The sequence below is a fragment of the Papio anubis genome, chromosome 6, assembly GCF_008728515.1.
Source record: "Papio anubis isolate 15944 chromosome 6, Panubis1.0, whole genome shotgun sequence".
Classification (NCBI taxonomy): Eukaryota; Metazoa; Chordata; class Mammalia; order Primates; family Cercopithecidae; genus Papio; species Papio anubis.
Window position 1 is genome coordinate 118,123,660 of NC_044981.1, and position 20,316 is coordinate 118,143,975.

At 37.6% G+C, this 20,316-nt stretch overlaps 1 protein-coding gene across 12 annotated transcripts in view; it reads right to left on the minus strand.

The window, feature by feature from the left end:
* Positions 1-20,316, minus strand: part of UTRN (utrophin) — a 590,704-nt gene that overhangs the window by 431,866 nt on the left and 138,522 nt on the right. For all 12 annotated transcript variants that reach the window (XM_021936868.2, XM_021936864.2, XM_021936872.2 and 9 more), the window contains 9 exons: positions 17,953-18,068; positions 17,098-17,258; positions 12,215-12,418; positions 10,788-10,969; positions 9,655-9,805; positions 8,057-8,176; positions 3,912-4,013; positions 965-1,072; positions 503-682 (listed from right to left, as the gene is read on the minus strand). In XM_021936868.2, the coding sequence (XP_021792560.2) occupies positions 503-682; positions 965-1,072; positions 3,912-4,013; positions 8,057-8,176; positions 9,655-9,805; positions 10,788-10,969; positions 12,215-12,418; positions 17,098-17,258; positions 17,953-18,068 (1,324 nt within the window). The remainder of the gene's footprint in view (positions 1-502; positions 683-964; positions 1,073-3,911; positions 4,014-8,056; positions 8,177-9,654; positions 9,806-10,787; positions 10,970-12,214; positions 12,419-17,097; positions 17,259-17,952; positions 18,069-20,316) is intronic.

Here is a 20,316-nt window from a genome sequence, read left to right on the forward strand (position 1 = left end):
GTTTTCAAGGTTCATCTATGTTGTAGCATGGGTAAATACTTCATTATTGTGTATTATCAGATAATATTGTATTGTATGCATACACCCCATTTTGTTTATCCATTCATCTGTGTATGGATATTTGAGTTGTTCCACTTTTTGGCTATTATAAATAATGCTGCTAAGAACATCTGTCTACAAACCAATGTTTTATGTTTGACTAATTCATTAAAATATTTTTAAGATTAATAAGATTACTTAAGATTTAAGATGTTTAAATTATTTATTGGCTAAGTGTAATCAGTTACTATGAATTAAATTACAGGATATTAAGAGAATCTATTAAAACTTACTTTAGAAAACTGAAGGCAATTTTCACATGTCAATTTTTCATCAGGTATAAGGAACCAACTTTTTGGTTTGTCTACTACTCTTTTATTTCATACAAATTAAAACTAACCTGAACATTTAAATTTTAAATGTTTACTTCATGGTACAACATACCATCTAAATCAAAAAGTACCTGGTTGGAGGAATCTTCTAGTCTCTGAACCAAAGAATCCCATCTTTGAGTCAGTTCCTCTGAGTCACTATTGATCTTCTTAGATGCCTTGGAATTATCAAGTAATTGTCTCACATCCTGGCCAATCTCACTCAGCTGATCCAATGTTTGACGCTTCATTTCCATGTCTTCCTTCAAAATCTAGTATATCAGATGTTTATTAGATGACTCTTTTTAACAGGACTTTATCTTCCCTTCCTCAGCCAAAAATTTTAAACATGTATATTTTATAGTAAAATGTACGTGCTTTGCAGCTCACTATGCTAAAAGGTAAGACTTGTAGTTCCAGATTGTTACAGGGCAGCAGTCTAATGCTAGGTAATGAGCTGTAATCTGTATTCACTAAATTGTATTAACCATTAGCTAGAAAACATTAAGATATTATAGGCTTACAACACAGATGCTGACAACCCCATGACTTACAGCCAAACGTCGAACACTGACACTCAGTTCCTTTTGGTCTTTGAAGTTGCTTGTCTGGACTTTATTTAAAGCCTCTTCTTTTTCAGTTAACCAAGCTTTCAATAAGCACTACAAGTAACAAAAAAAATTGAACTTTATCTGCAGAATCATTTGATAATTCAATTAAATCATGCATCCAGATTTCTAACTTTTATTTTATTAGAGGCTTCACCCTTACCTGGGGATAAGAAGGCCTTCAAACACCTAAGTCTGAGGCACAAATGACCCAGAAAGACACCTTTCTTTAAAATATTATCCTTCTCAGATTTGTAACAGAACAATCTGACATTAGCCTCATACCTAGGGAATTAAACCTAATTCTCAAGGAGATAAGTGGAGGGAAAAGGGAAAATCCAACTATGCAAGTCTCCAAAGGAGTTACATTATAACTTTCTAGAGGCAGAAGAAAGCTGGGAGATTGTCTTGTCCCAGCCCGTCATTTTAGAGAGGGAGGAAAGAGAAGTCAAGTTACATGTCCCAGATCACTTGGCTAGTTAACAGCAGAGCTGGGTCAAGGGTCCACACCCCAAAACCAATGGTCTTTCCATGGCATCATGTAGGAAATCCACCCTAGCATTCAAGGTTTAACAGCGATTATGATTAAAGGAGGGAGTTTGAAGATCGCCCAAAGCCCAAGTAAAATTTTTAAACTTCACTGGCCAACAATGCGTGTTTTCTAAGCAGAGGATATTCAATTATGTAGAGAGATAATCCTGAAGAAGGGATGGAAAACAATTCTAGCTACATTGTGATAATTTTTCCCAAAATGTAGCATTTAGGGCAGAAACCCTTTTCTATTTAGTAGGGAAGGAAAAAAACTGGTTCTGTATTTGCAATGGAATCAATTCTTTCTCAGTGATTTTATTTATCAATTAAATATTTAACAACTATTCCTTGCCTCTATATTTCACCCCCCAAAATAATGAACATTGGGAAAATAAGAGACAAATATGGATACTGTCCTCAGTCTAGTGAGGCTGGTAAAATATGCACATAAATAATGATGCCGTAAGACAGAACATGTAGATACTACATGCACACACAAAATGCATAGTTAAAATCTCAGATCATTATAGAACACGATTGAAAGGTCAGCCACTCTACTTTTAAACTATTTTTTATCATCAAATTAAAATTATTTCCAAATTTGCAATTGTTTTACTGGATAGAAGAGTAACACAATGGTTTTCTCTAGTAATCGATGTCTTCTACTGCAATTATTATTATTACTATTATTTTTATTTTTTGAGACAGAGTCTCACTCTGTCACCTAGACTGGAGTGCAGTGGTGCCATCTGGGATCACTGCAACCTCTGCCTCCTGGGTTCAAGCAATTCTCCTGCCTCCAGGGCCTCCCAAGTGGCTGGGATTACAGGTGCTCACCACACACCTGGCTAATTTTTTGTATTTTTAGTAGAGACGGGTTTCACCATGTTGGTCTGACCTCAAGTGATCCGCCCGCCTCGGCCTCCCAAAGCGCTGGGATTACAGGCGTGAGCCACTGCGCCCAGCCTTTCTACTGTCGTTATTGAAGTAAAATTTTAATTATTCTATGAGGCTCTTCAGCCTAAATACAAGGTTCACAATAAACGTAAATATTTATAAAGTGAAATGTAAATGTTTGTAAAGTGAAATGTAAATATTTCAGAAATCAGAATCAGGTCCCTTTTGTGATTCTTAACAAGATAAATCTGACCACAGATTGAGGGAGGGGGAAGTAGTCATTACCAATTTATATTTGGACAAATTCTGCAACCTACTTTTTAAGATGTACTATCTGCCACCATATTTAGTAAGCCACAAAACATCATACACTTGGGTTTTTTCCCCTGAAGAGAATATAGTTGCTTCTTATAGACGGAAATGAAAAGTATTTAAAAGAATCAAAATGGACACTGAGAGATGTGGGAATAGAGTATCTGCTTTTTTTTTTTTTTTCTTTGAGAGGGAGTCTTGCTCTCGTCTCCCAGACTGGAGTAAAATGGCGCAATCTCGGCTCACTGCAACCTCCGCCTCCCAGGTTCCAGTGATTCTCTTGCCTCAGCCTCCTGAGTATCTGGGATTACAGGTGCTTGCCACCACGCCTGGCTAATTTTTATATTTTTAGTGGAGACAAGGTCTCACTACGTTGGCCAGGCTGGTCTTGAACTCCTGACTTCAAGTGATCCGCCCGCCTCGGCCTCCCAAAGTGCTGGGATTACAGGCGTGAGTCATCCTGCCCTGCCAGTATCTGCTTATTTTTTAAACCACAACTGTTTGGCATTTGGGGAGAAAAGTTTTGCTTATTTGTATTTTGTTTCGATGGTTGCTTTTCTAGAAGGCCAGAGAGCGGGCAAAGAGCCACCACTCCTATTGAAAAATTAAAGTGGCAGCTTTGTACAACAGGCTCACTTGCTGGGGTAACACTTAGTGGAAAAAATATGCAATTAACCCAGTGTTAAATCAAAGGTTTTGCTAAATAATATTTTCTCATTAATTTCAATATTTGTTAAAAATCAAGAAAAAATCTAAGGAATTAAAGTTCATAATGTATTGAGTGGGTTCATAATTCATTATTTATTGAGCACAAATTATATGCTAGGCCTTGTGTCGACACAAATTCAAACACATCACCCAACACAAATTCACTAACAACTATAATGTCAAACAAATCATGAAAATAGCATATCCAAGTACTAACATTCCAAGTAATGAAAACAGGTCAAATTAATGGAGTCAAATGACATAATCTCTATGAATAAGCTTCATGATCAGCTACCAACTGGATAGAAATTTGATCTTTAAAATAATTATTTATATATTTCCCTTTCAAAGAAAAGTAAACAAGGCAACTTTATTCTAATGTCACAATAAAAGATGGGTTACTTTTCACCATTTATTTTGCCCCTTATGGAAAACAGTTTCATACCTGTTCTTCCAATAATTCCTGCCACAATATATTGATTTCTTGTAACCTATTCCAACGTTCTTCAGTCCAACGGCATACTGCTGTCCAGCGCTCACCAAGTTTCTAGGAAAAGGAGAAACCATCCTTTGTCAACACAGCCTTAAGAGAGAGTTATCACAATCCTTGAAGAAATTCATGATTTCCATTGTTCTTTATTATAGCATAGCAACTTATAAAAAGTATTTTTATAAAAGTTTCTTTAAAATAACACAGACTAGGCCTATAAATGTATGAATTAGAAAAACTAATTTCCATAGAATTAAACAAATGATTTCACATAGCTAGAAACTAGCATAACTAGAACTATTGTCTGAACTATTGTCTGATTGTCTGAATTGTTTTTATGACAATATGACATTTTTACGTATTATTAAAAAAATACAGCAAATATATCTACTTTTTGTGCTTCAAATTTTTCCAATTTTTCCAATTTTTACCTAAAAAATCCAGCATGTCCGTTATATTCCTTAACTCTCTTTTACATGACAAGAAAATTTTCATCTGTAGTACCAAAATTATGAAAAATGTTTAACTTACAAAAATTGTTTTGAATAAGAGAATTTTTATGAGACAATAAAAACATCAAATGATTTGTTCTGTTTACATTATGTGATCCAAAAAAAAATTCCCCATAAGTTACATAAACTAGCAACAGAATCTTATTAGTATCAGCAATACTAAATAGATAAATGTTATTAATTATAAAAAATCACTCTTCATGATTTTTTCTGGCAAAATCATTTTATTACAATTTTATAAATGATTAACAAATATTAAAATTTATTTTTGTACTATATATATGTGAACAAGAATTATTTAATTCATATTATACTATTTTGATACTTAATACGAGAATAAGCTTTTCATAGTGCAAAGGGTAGAAAACTTAAGAACCAGAAGATAGATTTCTAGTCTCAGCATGATTACTCATTGTCTATTTAAATCTCAGGAGGACTACTTAACCTCTCTGAATCTCAGATTCCTTACTGCTAAATAGTCAAGGCATGAATACTTAGCTCTCAGGTTATAATAACTAACTACCACATACAAGTCTTGGAAACACTGGCTGACTTTAAAGATTACAAAAGCAAAAGGACCTCGTGTGATGAAATTACACTTTGGATTGCCTCACTTAATGAGGCATCACATTTAAATAAACTGGCAATGTCTTATCAGGAAATCTAAGTATTGTTCAAATGAAATACCAATAAATTTATTTGTTAAAGACTTATAAAGATCCACTATTGCCTTGTGCAAAAAGAAACAATTTTGGGGGGTTTACAAAACTATGTGTTGAATATATGTGTTGAAATAATATGTGTTGAAATTCACATATTAATCTACTGAAAACAGTGAGATATTGAATTCTACTAGATGAAATTCTCAAATTTTAGTATGCACATAATTTTTCTTACATTGCAAATTCACTGCACCCCTCCCTCACTTAGATTTAGGTTCTGGGTAGAGCCTAGGAATCCACATTTTAACAAACTCCTCAAGTGCTTCTGAGAAGAAGTCAGTGGACCACTTAATAAGATCAGTTCCTGTGTGATATGGTTTGCCTGTGTCTCCATCCAAATCTCATCTTGCATTATAACTACCACAATTCCCACATTTTTTGAGAGGAACTTGGTGGGAGGTAATTTAAGCATGGGGGCAGGTCTTTCCTGTGCTGTTCTCGTTATAGTGAGTAAGTCTCACAAGATCTGATGGTTTTATTAAGGGGAGTTTCCCTGCACAAGCTCTCTCTCTTTGCCTGCCGCCATGCATGTAAGATGTGACTTGCTCCTCCTTCCTTTCTGCCATGATTGTGAGACCTCCCTAGCCACATGGAACTTAAGTCCATTAAACCTTTTTTTCTTCCCAGTCTCAGGTATGTCTTTATCAGCAGTGTGAAAATGGACTAATATAGTACATTGGTACCAGTAGAGTGGGGTGCTGTTGAAAAGGTACCCCAAAATGTGGAAGTGACTTTGGAACTGCATAACAGGCAGAGGTTAGAAACATTTGGAGGCCTCAGAAGAAGAGAGACAAATGTTGGAAAGTTTGAAACTTCCCAGAGGCTTGTTGAATGGCTTTGCAAAAAAATGCTGATAGCAATATAAACAAAAAAATACAGGCTGAGGTGGTCTCAAATGGAGATGGGGAACTTCCTGGGAACTGGAGCAAAGGTGACTCTTGTTATGTTTTAGCAAAAAGGCTGGCAGCATTTTGCCCCTATACTAGAAATGTGTGGAACTCTGAACTTGAGAGAGATGATTTAGGGTATCTGGTGGAAGAAATTTCTAAGCAGCAAAGCATTCAGGAGGTGACTTGGGTGCTGTTAAAGGCATTCAGTTTTATAAGGGAAACAGAGCATAAAAGTTTGAGAAATTTGCAGCCTGACAATGCAATAGAAAAGAAAATCTCATTTTCTAAGGAGAAATTCAAGCTGGCTGCAGAAATTTGCATAAGCAGCAAGGAGGCAAAAGTTAATCACAAAGACAATGGGGAAAACATCTCCATGGCATGTCAGAGGGCTTCACATCAGTCCCTCCTATCACAAGCCCAGAAGCCTAGGAGGGAAAAATGGTTTCGTGGGTTGGGCTCAGGGTCCCCATGCCTTGTACCTAGGTACTTGACGCCCTGCATCCCAGCTGCTCCAGCAATGACTAAAGGGGCAAAAGCACAGCTCAGGCCATGGCTTCAGAAGGTGCAAGCCACAAGCCTTGGCTTGTGGTGTTGAGCCTGCAGATACACAGAAGTCAAGAATTGAGATTTGGGAACATCCACCTAGATTTCAGAGGATGTATGGAAACACCTAGACATCCAGGCAGAAGTTTGCTGCAGGGGTGGGGCTCTCATGGAGAACCTCTGCCAGGGCAGTGCAGAAGGGAAATGTGACCCAAACTGAGTCCCTACTGGGGCACCACCTAGTGGAGCTGTGAGAAGAGCGCCACTGTCCTCCAGACCCCAGGGTGGTAGATCCACTGACAGCTTGCACCATGCACCTGGAAAAGCCGCAGACACTTAACACTGGCCCATGAAAGCAGTCAGGAGGGAGATATTTCCTGCAAAGCCACAGGGGCAGAGCTGCCCAAGACCATGGGAACCTACATCTTGCATAGGTGTGACCTGGATGTGAAACATGAAGTCAAAGGAGATCATTATGGAGCTTTAAGATTTGACTGCCCCACCGGATTTCATACTTGAATGGGGACTGTAGCCCTTTTGTTTTGGCCAATTTCTCCCATTTGGAACAGATTTATTTACTCTTTACCTGTATCCCCATTGTATCTAGGAAGTAACTAACTTGCTTTTGACTCTGCAGGCTCATAGGCACAAGGGATTTGCCTTGTCTCAGATGAGACTTTGGACTGTGGACTTTTGAGTTAATGCTGAAATGAGTTAAGACTTTGGGGGTGCTGTTGGGAAAGCATGATTGGTTGTGAAATGTGAGGACGCAAGATTTGGGAGGGGCCAAGGGCAGAATGATATGGTTTGCTTGTGTCTCCATCCAAGTCTCATCTTGAATTGTAACTCCCACAATTTCCACATTTCAAGGGAGGAACCCAGTGGGAGGTAATTGATTCATGGGGGCAGGTCTTTTTCTTGCTGTTCTTGTGACAGTGAATAAGTCTCACGAGATCTGATGGTTTTAAAAAAGGGAGTTTCCCTACACAAGCGCTCTCTCTTTGCCTGCCACCATCCATGTAAAATATGACTTGCTCCTCCTTCCCTTCCGATATGATTGTGAGGTCTCCCCAGCCACATGGAACTGTAAGTCTATTAAACCTCTTTTTCTTCCCAGTCTCAGGTGTGTCTTTATCAGCAGTGTGAAAACGGACTAATACACTGTGCTTCTAAATCTTGTCATTATGCACAAAGAAGCTGGGGACTGCAACCAGTCTCACTCATTCACCCCAAGAGCTTAAGTAAAGGAATCAATACCTCGGTACTCCTGTAGCCCACACACTGTAGAATCCCAACTGGGAAATACAACCAAAGGTAGGTTTTTCTACCCTTCTGGATAAAGAATGAGAAAGTACATGAAGAACAAGAGCAATATGTAATTGGGTCTCAGATCACAGGCCCCTCAGGATTATCCAACTTTACAGGGCCCTTACCTGTAACTGGTCTTCTAGGATAGCTGTAGCACTCTCACCACTGTTTTCATCAACAATGACCACCATGTGAGTTAGCGAATTTACTTTCACCTGTTCAGCCTCAAGATCACTTTGCAAACTCTAGAGAAAAAAATTAAGATAAACCATTATTTCTACTTTTTCACATTTACCTATTTAAAATGCACTCAGTTGTCAATAGTAATTAAGGACAGTTATGAGGCATCGTATTTAAATTTCCAGTCAGTACCCCAAGTGTTCTACTAATGAAACTAATCCTATCTTACATCTTTACATTCCATTATCAACAAAGGCAGTTTGAGGATGCAATGTTATAACAGACTGCAAATGGAGATACCACCACTTTTATTCAAGTTCTGACCCTCCCTCAGAATTTATAGCATAAAGGAGTTGAGTGTCCATACTAAGAATTAAGACAAAAATGTAGAGGTGGTAAAGCAAAAAAGTCCAGAGCTTAAATATACCAAGTCAGAAATCATTTTATCTAGTGTAGGACGGTATAAAGAGATAAGTAGAATGCTACATGATAGTCAAAAGTTACTCTGATTAGCTACCCAACAAAGTGGCTAAGGAAGTATGGACACCTTAGATTCTCTCACCTTTTCCATGGGAAGAGCATAGTCATTGGATACATGTGTATAGAAAATTTATAGGCTGGGCATGGTGGCTCACATCTGTAATCCCAGCACTTTGGGAAGCCAAGGCAGGTGGATCACTTGAGGTCAGGAGTTCAAGACCAGCCTGGCCAACATAGTGAAACCCCAACTTTACTAAAAATACAAAAAAAATTAGCCGTGGTGGCACATGCCTATAGTCCTAGCTACTTGGGACGCTGAGGTGGGAGAATCGCTTGAACCCAGGGGGGAGCTGAGATTTTGCCATTGCACTCTAGCCTAGGTGATAGAGCAAGACTCCATCTCAAAAAAAAAAAAAAAAAGAAAAGAAAGAAAATGTATTTAAACACTATCAATAGTGTTCTCACAAGCTTCTCAGAGGTGTGCTTAATGTATTCCTAAAATTTTACGCATCAGTTACCTCAGTGTTTCACTGATCAATAAAAGTCTTCAGTTTACAGAGAGCATATTTTATTCTACCTTTCCTTATCTTAACTATGAAAAGTTTATCTCCTAAGCTTGTGACCAAATTAAAAGCCCAACTAATATCAGTTCCTCCCGTAACGCCTGATGCTTTCCTGGATCACAGACAAAGAAACAGCTCTCCTTAAAGGTTTAGGTACAGACACCTCTCAGAATTTGCTCTTCACCCACACACCATGTGAACGCCAGCAATGGTAGGGTTCTTCACCACTTACAGGGTCAAAAGAACCCTCCTCCAATTGTATGAAAGCTATGTACTTTCATAAGAAAACTGCACATCACATATAAAATTTTACCCTGCCCTTTTATCCCTGGCTCAGAAAAGTCTCATCCCCATCCATTCCACCGTGAGCTACTAAATGAAGAGAACCCTGAAGAAGTGTTGCAACTTCATGTTAATGATAGACATCATCAGCCTCTGAGATGCTAAGTGCTGCTCTTTCATATTTGATAAGGTATCAAAGAAATACGAGACAGATTTACTTTATGTTCTTCTAGCAGCTTTTGTAGGGATTTTACATCATCATCCAGGGGGCAAGTTTCCATCTTCTGAATGCGCTCCTCTGTGAGTGTTAACCAGGTGGAGAGCTGCTGCAGTTGCTTCTTCTGTAGTTCCATCAGCACGTCGTGCAGCCTGCCCGTGGGGAGCACAGCATTATTCCTACAAGCCTTTTCCCTTTGCAAAGTCAAATACACATTCTGGGCACCAGAGACACAGGGCAAGGGAAAACACCCTTGTCTAAACATTCTAGGTAGCATTTAGTCTTTAAATATAGAAGCCAGGAAAGTAAACTTTTATTTTTTCCTAAATGGAGTTCATTAAATGCAGACAAAGAATGCAAATAACAGCACCCTGTATTCATATCAGAATCATTATTTCTTCAGTCAGGAATTCCTACTTATTAAATAGGTGGAAGGTTGCTCCAGAAGATACAATACATGAAATAAAATAAACCATGAGAAAGCTTTAAAATAAAAGTTACAAAATGGAAAAGTAGATCAATACTACATAGTCCTGTCTTCACACCAAGTTAATGTTTAGCTGATTTTAATATTGCAAATAAGTAACTGCCCATATGAAATGTCTTTTCCTTTTTTTGGAGACAGTCTCACTTTGTTGCCCAGGCTGGAGTGCAGTGGCTGAATCTCAGCTCACTGCAACCTCTAACTCCTGGTTCAAGGAATTCTCAAACCTCAACCTCCCAAATAGCTAGGATTACAAGCATGGCCCACCATGCCCAGCTAATTTTTGTATTTTTAATAGAGACAGAGTTTCACCATGTTGCCCAAGCTGGTATCAAACTCCTGGCCTCAAGTGATCCACCCGCGTCAGCCTCCCAAGTGCTGGAATTACAGGCATGAGCCATCAGGCCTGTCCTCTTTTCCCTTTTTGTTAAGTTCTGTATTCCAACTTTTACCTTCTGGTATGGCTAGCACACCAAAGGGGAAACAAAGATCATGCAAAATTTCAGCAATATTACCCATAGAAAAGAGTCTTACTTTTCCGAGGCAAGTTCTGTAATCATCTTGCTTTCACAGACATGCAGACATCTCCTAGAGCTCAACTGTGCAAAGCAGCCTGTGGAATTAAGTGCATTTCTTGGCTTTCCACTCACCGGGACTGTCTGTCCATACTCTCCACCCTAAGAGCCTCCCATCTAGCATTCAGCAGGGTCATCTGTTCCTGAATCTCAAATTCCTCTTCGTCTGATAGAGTTCCTTGTGTTATCAGTTGGTTGCCTGCCTGCAGGACGCTGCCCACACTGCTCTGGTGTGCAGTCAGTTCCATCATAAAAGCCTAGAAAGGGACATTTGGTATAATTTGTGAGTTACTCAGTGCAAAAAAAAAAAAAAAAAACTGAACAAATTGCTAATGCCTAACCTAAATGTCAGTGATGCAAAAAAAGGTAGCCTAGTAGAGTGCAAACAGTGCAGACATTGACCCCATTTTTTAAGCTCTGAAAATAGGAATAATCACCTGCCATAAGTTAAAAGAGACATAGCTAAAAGCAAGCAATGTTGCACCTGATAATACCAGCTATTTTAAAGTAAATGCTGACTACGCTACTCATAGACCATGGACATGAAATTCTAAATAAATACAATAAATAAAAGGCCGGGCATAGTGGCTCACACCTGTAATCCCAGCACTTTGGAAGGCTGAGGTGGGTGTATCACTTAGGCCAGGAGTTCAAGACCAGCCTGGACAACATGGTGAAACCCCATCTCCACTAAAAATACAAAAAATTAGCTGGGTGTGGTGGCACATGTTTATGGTCCCAGCTACTTGGGAGGCTGAGGCAAGAGAATCGCTTGAAGCCAGGAGGTAGAAGTTGCAGTGAGCCGAGATCACGCCGCTGTACTCCAGCCTGGGCGACAAAGTAAGACTCTATTTAAAAAATACATATATATATATATATATAAAAATAAAATAAAATACCATACTCACCCAAGAGGAATTATTTAAGAGATGTTACCACTTATATTATTTTCTATCCAAAACGACAAATAAGATCTGTCAATTAACATACTTATACAAAGAAAAATTTAACCAAAAGAAATCTCCATATAGTGAAATTCACTATGCTGCAATATAGTATGTCCTCAAAGGAGCAGGAAACTTTTAAGATATAAAAAAATACAGGAACCCTGGGTATGACATTTGTCTAATCATGCAATTAAAAAGAATAATCATTTCCTAGGGAACACTCAGATCTTAAAGATTTGGTGTACTGGTTCACTCCTTCGCTTTTCAAACATAACAATGCACTTCAGAACTGAGCAGTACTATGCAATGATTTTCATCAGTGGCTCTCCAAAACATACAAGGAGACTAAAATCTAAAATCTAATTCTGAGGCACAGTTTAATCACCCATACCAATTATGTAACAAAGCACTATTTAAATATCACAGTTCCTGAAATAAACCATTGACCTTTCCAAAGAACAGAATTCGGTAGATAACAAATAGGAGAGTAGAGTCCCTAATTAAGACTTAGGTCCCGTGGGGGACACACCCTGCTAAGAAACTACAGATATTTACTTCGTGGGTTGCAAACTGGTCTTTGACTTCTTCAACATCATCAGAAATATCATCCTGCTCCTGGAAAGTGTCCTCGGCAGAAAGCAACCAGGTCAGCACTTCCTCCAATGCTATCTGATAGCTGTCCAGATCCGCGTCAACCTCAGTGACAGTGCTGGGGGTCTCAGCTCGGGGAATCTCATGCTTCTCCTCGGGCGCTGTACTCTGTAACAACAAAGTCAAGAAAAACCCACACTTACCATGAAAGCAAGAGGTGTTCAGCAAACTCACACTGTATGGCAAACCCAAAGTAGACACCACTCTGTCTTAGGCACTAATCCAATTCTCAGGAGCCAGGTGGGCACAGCCATGAATGAGTCTGAAGCATTGAGTAAGTGCACTAGGGTAGCAAAGAGTATAAAAGCAGCATGCACTCATGAATTCTGTACTCAAGGAGATTCTAATATAGTCAGGGACAGAGAACCTACATGAATCACTTCTGAACAGAAATTAAAAAACAGCTATTAGAAAAGTTGTAAATGCCATGGTCCCAACAAGGCACGATATTTGAGTTCAACAAAGGCTAAAACAGTCAGGAAAGTTTCATAGAGGAGCTACAGCATGTCGGGCCTTTTCTGTAATTTAAAGAAAAAGAAAAGTGAGACTTCTGCTTTGACCCTTAGGTAAATTGTTTTTGCTGAACTGCATTCTATCATTGCATTTTAGACACTAAAAGACAGCCACACAGGCTGTTGTACTGATTGTATTTTTCTTAGGCAATTGCCCTCTGGTTTATTTGATGGCCTTTTAGGGCTCATGGAATAAATTTCTTTCAACTTCTTTCTAAACAACTGAGTATTTCCTTATATACTTTAAGAGCTTATAACCAAATTGACTCTCCCTAGTTCTTTTATTCCCTTTCAGAGCAAGAGTTCTTTAAGACTTGCCTACATTCCGTCTCTACTTTATCAACTCTCACGCATAATTTTTAAGTAGAATATTTCAAACGTACAGAAATGTATAGAGAACAACACAAAAAATGCTCAGGTATTTAACAGCTACGGTTTGTTAACATTCCCTCTAACTTCAACTTGCTATTTGCCCCATGACTCAACTGAAAAGGCTTTTGCCAATGTCACCAATAACCTTCCCATTGCCAAACAGACCTTTCCAGCATCATCTTCACGGTGACCATATAATTAACCAACAAACTAATTTTTGATAATAACGGTGCTCGAACAACAAATCTAAATCAGAACTGCCCAAGAAAGCCCAGAGAGCTGGCCACCCACGTTCCTTGCTTCAGCCCTCGGTAGCATTCCTCAAGGCTGAGCAACCTCAGCTTCCGGAAGCTTCTTTCCCTGCTTCTGCGACACTGCCCTGGTTTCTTGCTGGTTCAACAGCAGCTGCTGACTCATAAGTAATGAGTCTCCCCCAAATTAAGTCCTGGGCTCTTTTTTCTCCCCTCTCTATACTCTGAGTAATCTCATCTACTCTTATTGGATTTAAAGAACCATCTAGAACCACCTAGGAGTCTGGATTCCAAACTCTCATATCCCACTAATCTTCATATCTCTACTTCAATGCCTCCTAGGAATATTAAACCATGTTCATATTCAAACCCTTCACTTTATTCCAATTGTTCCTCCTCAGGCTTCTCCATCTCAGTAGAAGCTCCTCCCTACAACTAGGTACTCCAGCTACAAACCTGGGAGCCAGTCCGGCTTCTCTCCTTCACCTTCCACATTTAATATGTAAGTAATTCTGACCTTCCTTCAAAACTTATCTCAAATCCATCCAGACCTTTCCCTTTCCACGACCACCTACATCCATCTTCTGAACCGGAATACCTGCTAACAACTGCCTTTACTTTACTGTTTTCCCCCACCCAACACTCTCACCTTCATAATCCACAGTCCTTTTCTCACACAGCAGCCAGAATGATCTTTCAAAAATGTAATCCCATCATAAGACGTACCTGCTGAAAACCTTTCGCTGGCTTTCCCAATGCTCTTAAGATATAATTTAAAATTCTTAGCACAGTTTACAAAAATACTGTGATAGCAAGAAACCAAGATAGAGAGACAGAAAGAGAGAGGCAGACAGAGAGTTGTATTTTGATAGATTAATCAGAAAAGACTTCTCTGAAAAGGCTCCATTTAAACTGAGGAAAAATGTGCAGCCTGCCATATAATGGTGGGTGGAGAAGCATTTAACAGATGGGAACCTGCACGAACAAGAATCTTGGGGAAAAAGTGGAAAAAGTCCACTCTAACTGCAGGGCAGAGTGGCAGAGGTAGGCCACATCTTGTAAACTATAGGAGAAAATGAAGTCTTTAATTAGTATGAAGGCTGGAATAGAATGAAAACACACACAAAAGACATTTTGGAGGAAGACTTGAAGAATCCAGGAAACTGAATATATGAGTTAAGAAATGAGCCAATCAGCACAGAGTTGAAACCATGGATAATTGAAAGACAGATGGTGCCAAAGACAGAGAAATAAAAATGAGTTAAGTTATGGACCAAAAATCCTAAAACTGCAGAATTAAAATAACCCCTGGAGATCATTTAACTACAAACCTCTATACTAAAATGAGAATATCTAAGAACCAGGAAAGTTAGTGACCAGCCAAAAGTCACTGAGATAGGCACCAGTATCCATGAGGTCGAGAAGGAAGGCATTATCTAAACACAAATGTCCAGATGGTATTAATTCAAACACATGAGGAAACTTTCAACTGGCAGATATTTAAAGAGTGAATATCTGAATGCAGGAATTATTCACTGACCACCAGTGTATGTTTGTAGAAAGAACAGGGCAGAAGAAGTCTGGCTATTAGGAGAGTAGTGGACGGCAAGCTATGTCAGGGAGATGATTAAAACTTGATCACGGCTGGGCGCGGTGGCTCAAGCCTGTAATCCCAGCACTTTGGGAGGCCGAGACTGGCGATTCACGAGGTCAGGAGATCGAGACCATCCTGGCTAACACGGTGAAACCCCGTCTCTACTAAAAAAAATACAAAAAACTAGCTGGGCGAGGTGGCGGACGCCTGTAGTCCCAGCTACTCGGGAGGCTGAGGTAGGAGAATGGCGTGAACCCAGGAGGCGGAGCTTGCAGTGAGCTGAGATCCGCCACTGCACTACAGCCTGGGCGACAGAGCGAGACTCCGTCTCAAAAAAAAAAAAAAAAAAAAAAAACTTGATCACATTTTACTTTTCAATTAGCGTAATTCAGCCTCTAAGGCACTAATGAAAGCTTGCAAATGATGACGTTAGTGTTAATACACTTGCACTTAATCAGATAGCAAATGTTTTCTGAAGTTCTTATCATGCCACCCTGAGCCCTAAACATAAGTGATTATTTTATCTGCACATCATGAAAAGTAAATGAAGTCTCCCTCCTTTTTAAGAGAGAAGGTCCTTAACTAGAAGAGCTAAATATCTCCACCTTCTAACAAAATGCAATAAGGAAATGAATCTAAAACCCCAAAACAAACCCAGAAGATCATCTGAGCCAACTAAAGAGGTGCATCATTAATGTAGAATAATAACTACACTTGTAGAGGCAAATGCTTCCTAGCACTTTTTTCAATTACAGTAAGTTAGGAATTTTCGTCAGCATCATTTGATACTCACTTCAAAAGAGTGGGTTCACAATCAGGCCTCATTTCTCAATACTTTCTTTTCAATAAATGTTTTTTTCTTTTTCTATATATCACTCTATTTTTGAAATGGGGGAAATAAAAGGATTGGTACACACTACCCAAATAAAATTTAAAATAATAAGTAAATTCTCTGAATCTCAGAGGAAGGAAAAGGATGCTGTGTCAATTCAAGACTAGTATCATAATATGAGAATTAAATAATTTTTTAAAGAAATCTGTTAAATGAGAATGCCAAAACAAATCCAGAAGAAAAATGATAATAATGATAGCTGTTACTTGTTGAGTGCTTATCAATGTCATTTTAGATACTTTGAATTCATTATCTTTATGAAGTAGGTGGTTTTAACCACATTTTGCAGACAAAACTGTGATTGAGAGTTTAAGTAACAACCCAAAACAAGTAGCAACAGGATTAATTTAAGGTCTGGAGCCCAAGCTTGCTTTCTCTCTGAAATGTATTTCTTATAATTTTGAAATCTACATGTATGTCTTGGTTGCTTGGTCACCAGAATATTGAACCAAGTGACTTCTAAGGTCCAACTCTTAAGACTCTCTCATCTTATGAATTACAAGGACTGGTTGGACTAAAACAGAATGAGATTAAATATGGATTCATTCAAACAGTATAACTAAGTAAGAAAATAAATTATGATTTTATTCCTCTCTTTAAAAATTCATTTATATCCTGATGAATGAAATCATCATAATCCCTTCATGAAAAGCTCACCAGTAGTTTACCATACATTACTGCTCCTAAAGGAAAGGGAAAATAAGGCTTACATTTTGATAGCCCTTGTGAGATATATAACGGAAAAAAAAAAAAAAATCTTTTTTTCAATGGTGAAAAAAGAAAGACAATTAGTACTTAGAACAAAAACTAGGCTGATATGAGAAAAACTATCCTTAGCACATGACAGAAATAAAAGCTAGCAACCAGATGATGTAAAAACATAGATTCTCAGCATGTCATGCAGCAGCATGATCAACAGCCCAGTTTTTCTGGGTGAAATAAGGTATTTTCCTTCTTAATAAAGTCCATTGACTTTATTAAGTTATGGTTTTTCTACATGAATGTGACAGAATGCTAACTGCTAAACTGAACTTCTTATGCAAATGTAAGCTGAGAAACCAAGATGTTCTCAGTCAAGAAAAAAACCCTCTGAAAGTGTTTTTATCTACTGCCTAGGAGAAAACAAATAGGGCGAGCCAAACACTTTAATAAAATGTTATCTGTACCTGTATATTAATTGCTTCTTCCTCACATTCTTTCTTATATTTCCTTGGGAGTGTCTCTACCTCACGGATGGCATCTATAGTGACTTGCTGAGGTAGCACCTCAAACAAAGATGTTAAATACATAATTATGGATTTCTTGTCAGGAAGCTGAACGGCAACATCTAAAAGTGGAAGAATATAAGAACCAGCTTAAATTAGGTGTCCAAAATACGTGAATTGCTCAATATTAGATATAAAATAACTCTCCTTAGTACCCATAAACAATACCTAATACATAATCTTTGCAATACCACAGCTCAGTATATTGCCACTTCAAAATACATGAGACAAAGGCAAAAGGGATTACTTATTTTTGTTCAGTATATCATTTTTTAAAGTCCTCCCTAAAAGCTTCCCCAAAATGGTCAAAGATAAGCTACCATATGTTACCATTTAAGATAAAGATACAGACTTTATTCATACTATGAAAATAAGTCTCGAATTCAATCCTGCAACATTTATAACTAAAGTCTTTACATCACATGCAAGAAGCTCACATAAAAATGCTTTTTAATGGACTAACCAGATACTGAATTTATCTAATAATTACATTTTCTTAAAACTTTAATTCTCACTTAATTTAGATTAATTATTGCCCAGTGCTGTAGTTAAATTTCTACCTAAAGGATCCTACAAATTGCTAAGTACAAAAGTATTAATAACTGTCAGTAATAAAATGACTTGCACCTATACTCCAAAAAGGAAAAGGTTCTTCAAGTCTCATAATTCATTTTTAAAAGGACAAAGAGACACTGCTTTTCAAGAATGCAAAACTATAAAGTAAAATCAAGGTTGAAATTCAACACTGAACAATACCTTCAGGATCTAACAGCTTTTCAATTCCCAAATAAGTTTGAGCCTTGCTGAAGGCGTGTTCAAGTCTCTCAATTGGTGACATTTTGACAACTTTATCCCAGCTGAAGAGATCAGGTCTGAAAACCATGCAAATAAAATGCAATGAAGATGAAATATGTGGAAACAAAGTAGGCATTGTTATACTATAATACATTTTAGTTTTAGATTATTTTTATTTGTGAGGATTTTTTGAGTTTATGTTTATATTCCAAAGACTTGTCAAATACATACTTGAAATTAATTCACAAATATGAAAATAACAGATAATACTTTCCAAGGATCTTGTATTAGCTAAATAGGACTGCTATTTTCTGTGGTAACCATTAAGACTAGAAGTAGTATGTAATATTTCCCAAAGAACAGAACAAAAGCGGGTAAGGGGAACCTACCGATACAAAAAGAGATAAGAAAGTAAAAATAAAAAATTTAAAAAACACAGAAAAGATCAGACAAATGAGCAGCTCACACTATGTTGTAAAAATGAACCTAAATATATAAATTATCACAATCAATGTTAATGGACTAAATTCTTCAATTAAAAGATCAAGATTAGCAGAACACAAAATCCAGCTCTAATCTGTTCTCAGGATATTCCTAAAACAAAAGCCTTGGAAGAATTTCCCTCCAATGCCCCACTTCCATGCTACTATATTGTCTAGTACTGTATTTCATTTCTATCTTGGTTTTCTTTTAATACCACAAATTGGACATTATTGTTGCTTTGACTTATCCAAAAGTTCATCATTTTCTTTATTCTGTATCTGTTCTTGCATGTTAGATCCACCCACCTTCTGAGATGCACTTCCCCCACTTCCCTCCCTGAATTCATCTCCCATTACTCCCCCAACTCAGGTCACTGCAGCCACTGGCCTCTCTTATCCCAGGTGCCTCCTCTGTTCTTGTCTGACGTATTTTTCTTCAGTGTGTGTACTATTTCTATATACTACACAACTTTATTATTGTCTACCTCCCTCTGTTGGAACATAAGCTCAAGGAGAACTAAGACTTTTGCCCGTTTTGTTCTCTGCCGTATACCCTGTGTCTAGCACGTAAAAGGCACTCCACACATATTTGTTGAATCAATTAATTAATAAATTGAAAGGCATATTGGCTAAAACTCTACACTTTCTTGATAAAATCCCTTAACCAAGTAGAAACCTAGGGCAACCTTCTTAAACTGACAAAGGAGGAGTGGATGAATACTGGCAGGGAGGGATTCTTTAACCTCATAAAAAGTGTACCCAAAAAGCTACAAAAAACATTGTTCTTATGGTAAAACACTAAAAACACTCCTTTTGTTATCAACAACAAAAATTCTACCCACTATCACCAATTCAAATCAACACTGCATTGAAGGACAAGGCACAATAGAGAACAAAAAAGAAAACAGAAGAAATAAAAGGATCATAATTCTAGGACATTCTAATCCCTCCTCTCCCAAAAAACCTACAATCTACAGAGACAAACTTACTAAAATGTGTAAGAACTGATTAAGTTTCCAGATAGAAGATGTAGAAACGTCTATTGCACTTTTATATACCAGCAAAAAAAATAGAGGAAATGAAACTTGAGAAAAGTAATCATTTACAACAACAATAAAACATAACAAATTTTGCCTTTGGCATTTCAATCCCTGATTCATGTAGAAATTATTATTTTTTTTTTTAGTGTGGTGAAGTAAAGATCCAATGCATTTATTTATATATGGGTAATCAATTGTCCAAACCATCTATTAATCTGCAATGTCAGCTCAAGCATATATCAGATTTTCCTGTGTAATGGAGCCATTTCTGAGTTCTTAATTTTATTAGGTTGAACCATATGAAAACACCACTCTTATACAGCAAAACAGTCACATAGGCAATTTCATATGGTTCAGCTTACGTTGGTGTGTATATTGATAGTACTGCATAGTCTTAATTAATATAGCTTCATACTTTCTTTTTGGAAAGTATTTTAGCCTGGTTCTTCTTCAGAAGTCTACTGGCTATTCTCGGGCCTCGTCTTTTATATAACTAGAATCTGTTCACAAGTTTCATTAAAGACAATTTGGCTACTTTTAATTTTAATTGGGAATGCATTGAATTTACAGAGTTTTACTTTCGGTATGAGAAGAAAAGCTAACACAATTTTTTGTATATATTATCAGTTAGTGCTGAATGACTGGGGTTGAACTATGTGAGTTATTTCATATTTTTTAAATTCATAAATATGCAGGAGAAACTATGGACCTTGTATTGTGGCATTTAAGTCCTAGGGAAATAAAGACTTGATGGGTAGTTTTCTTCCATGATATTTCTTTTCTTAAGGTTTTGGTAGAACATG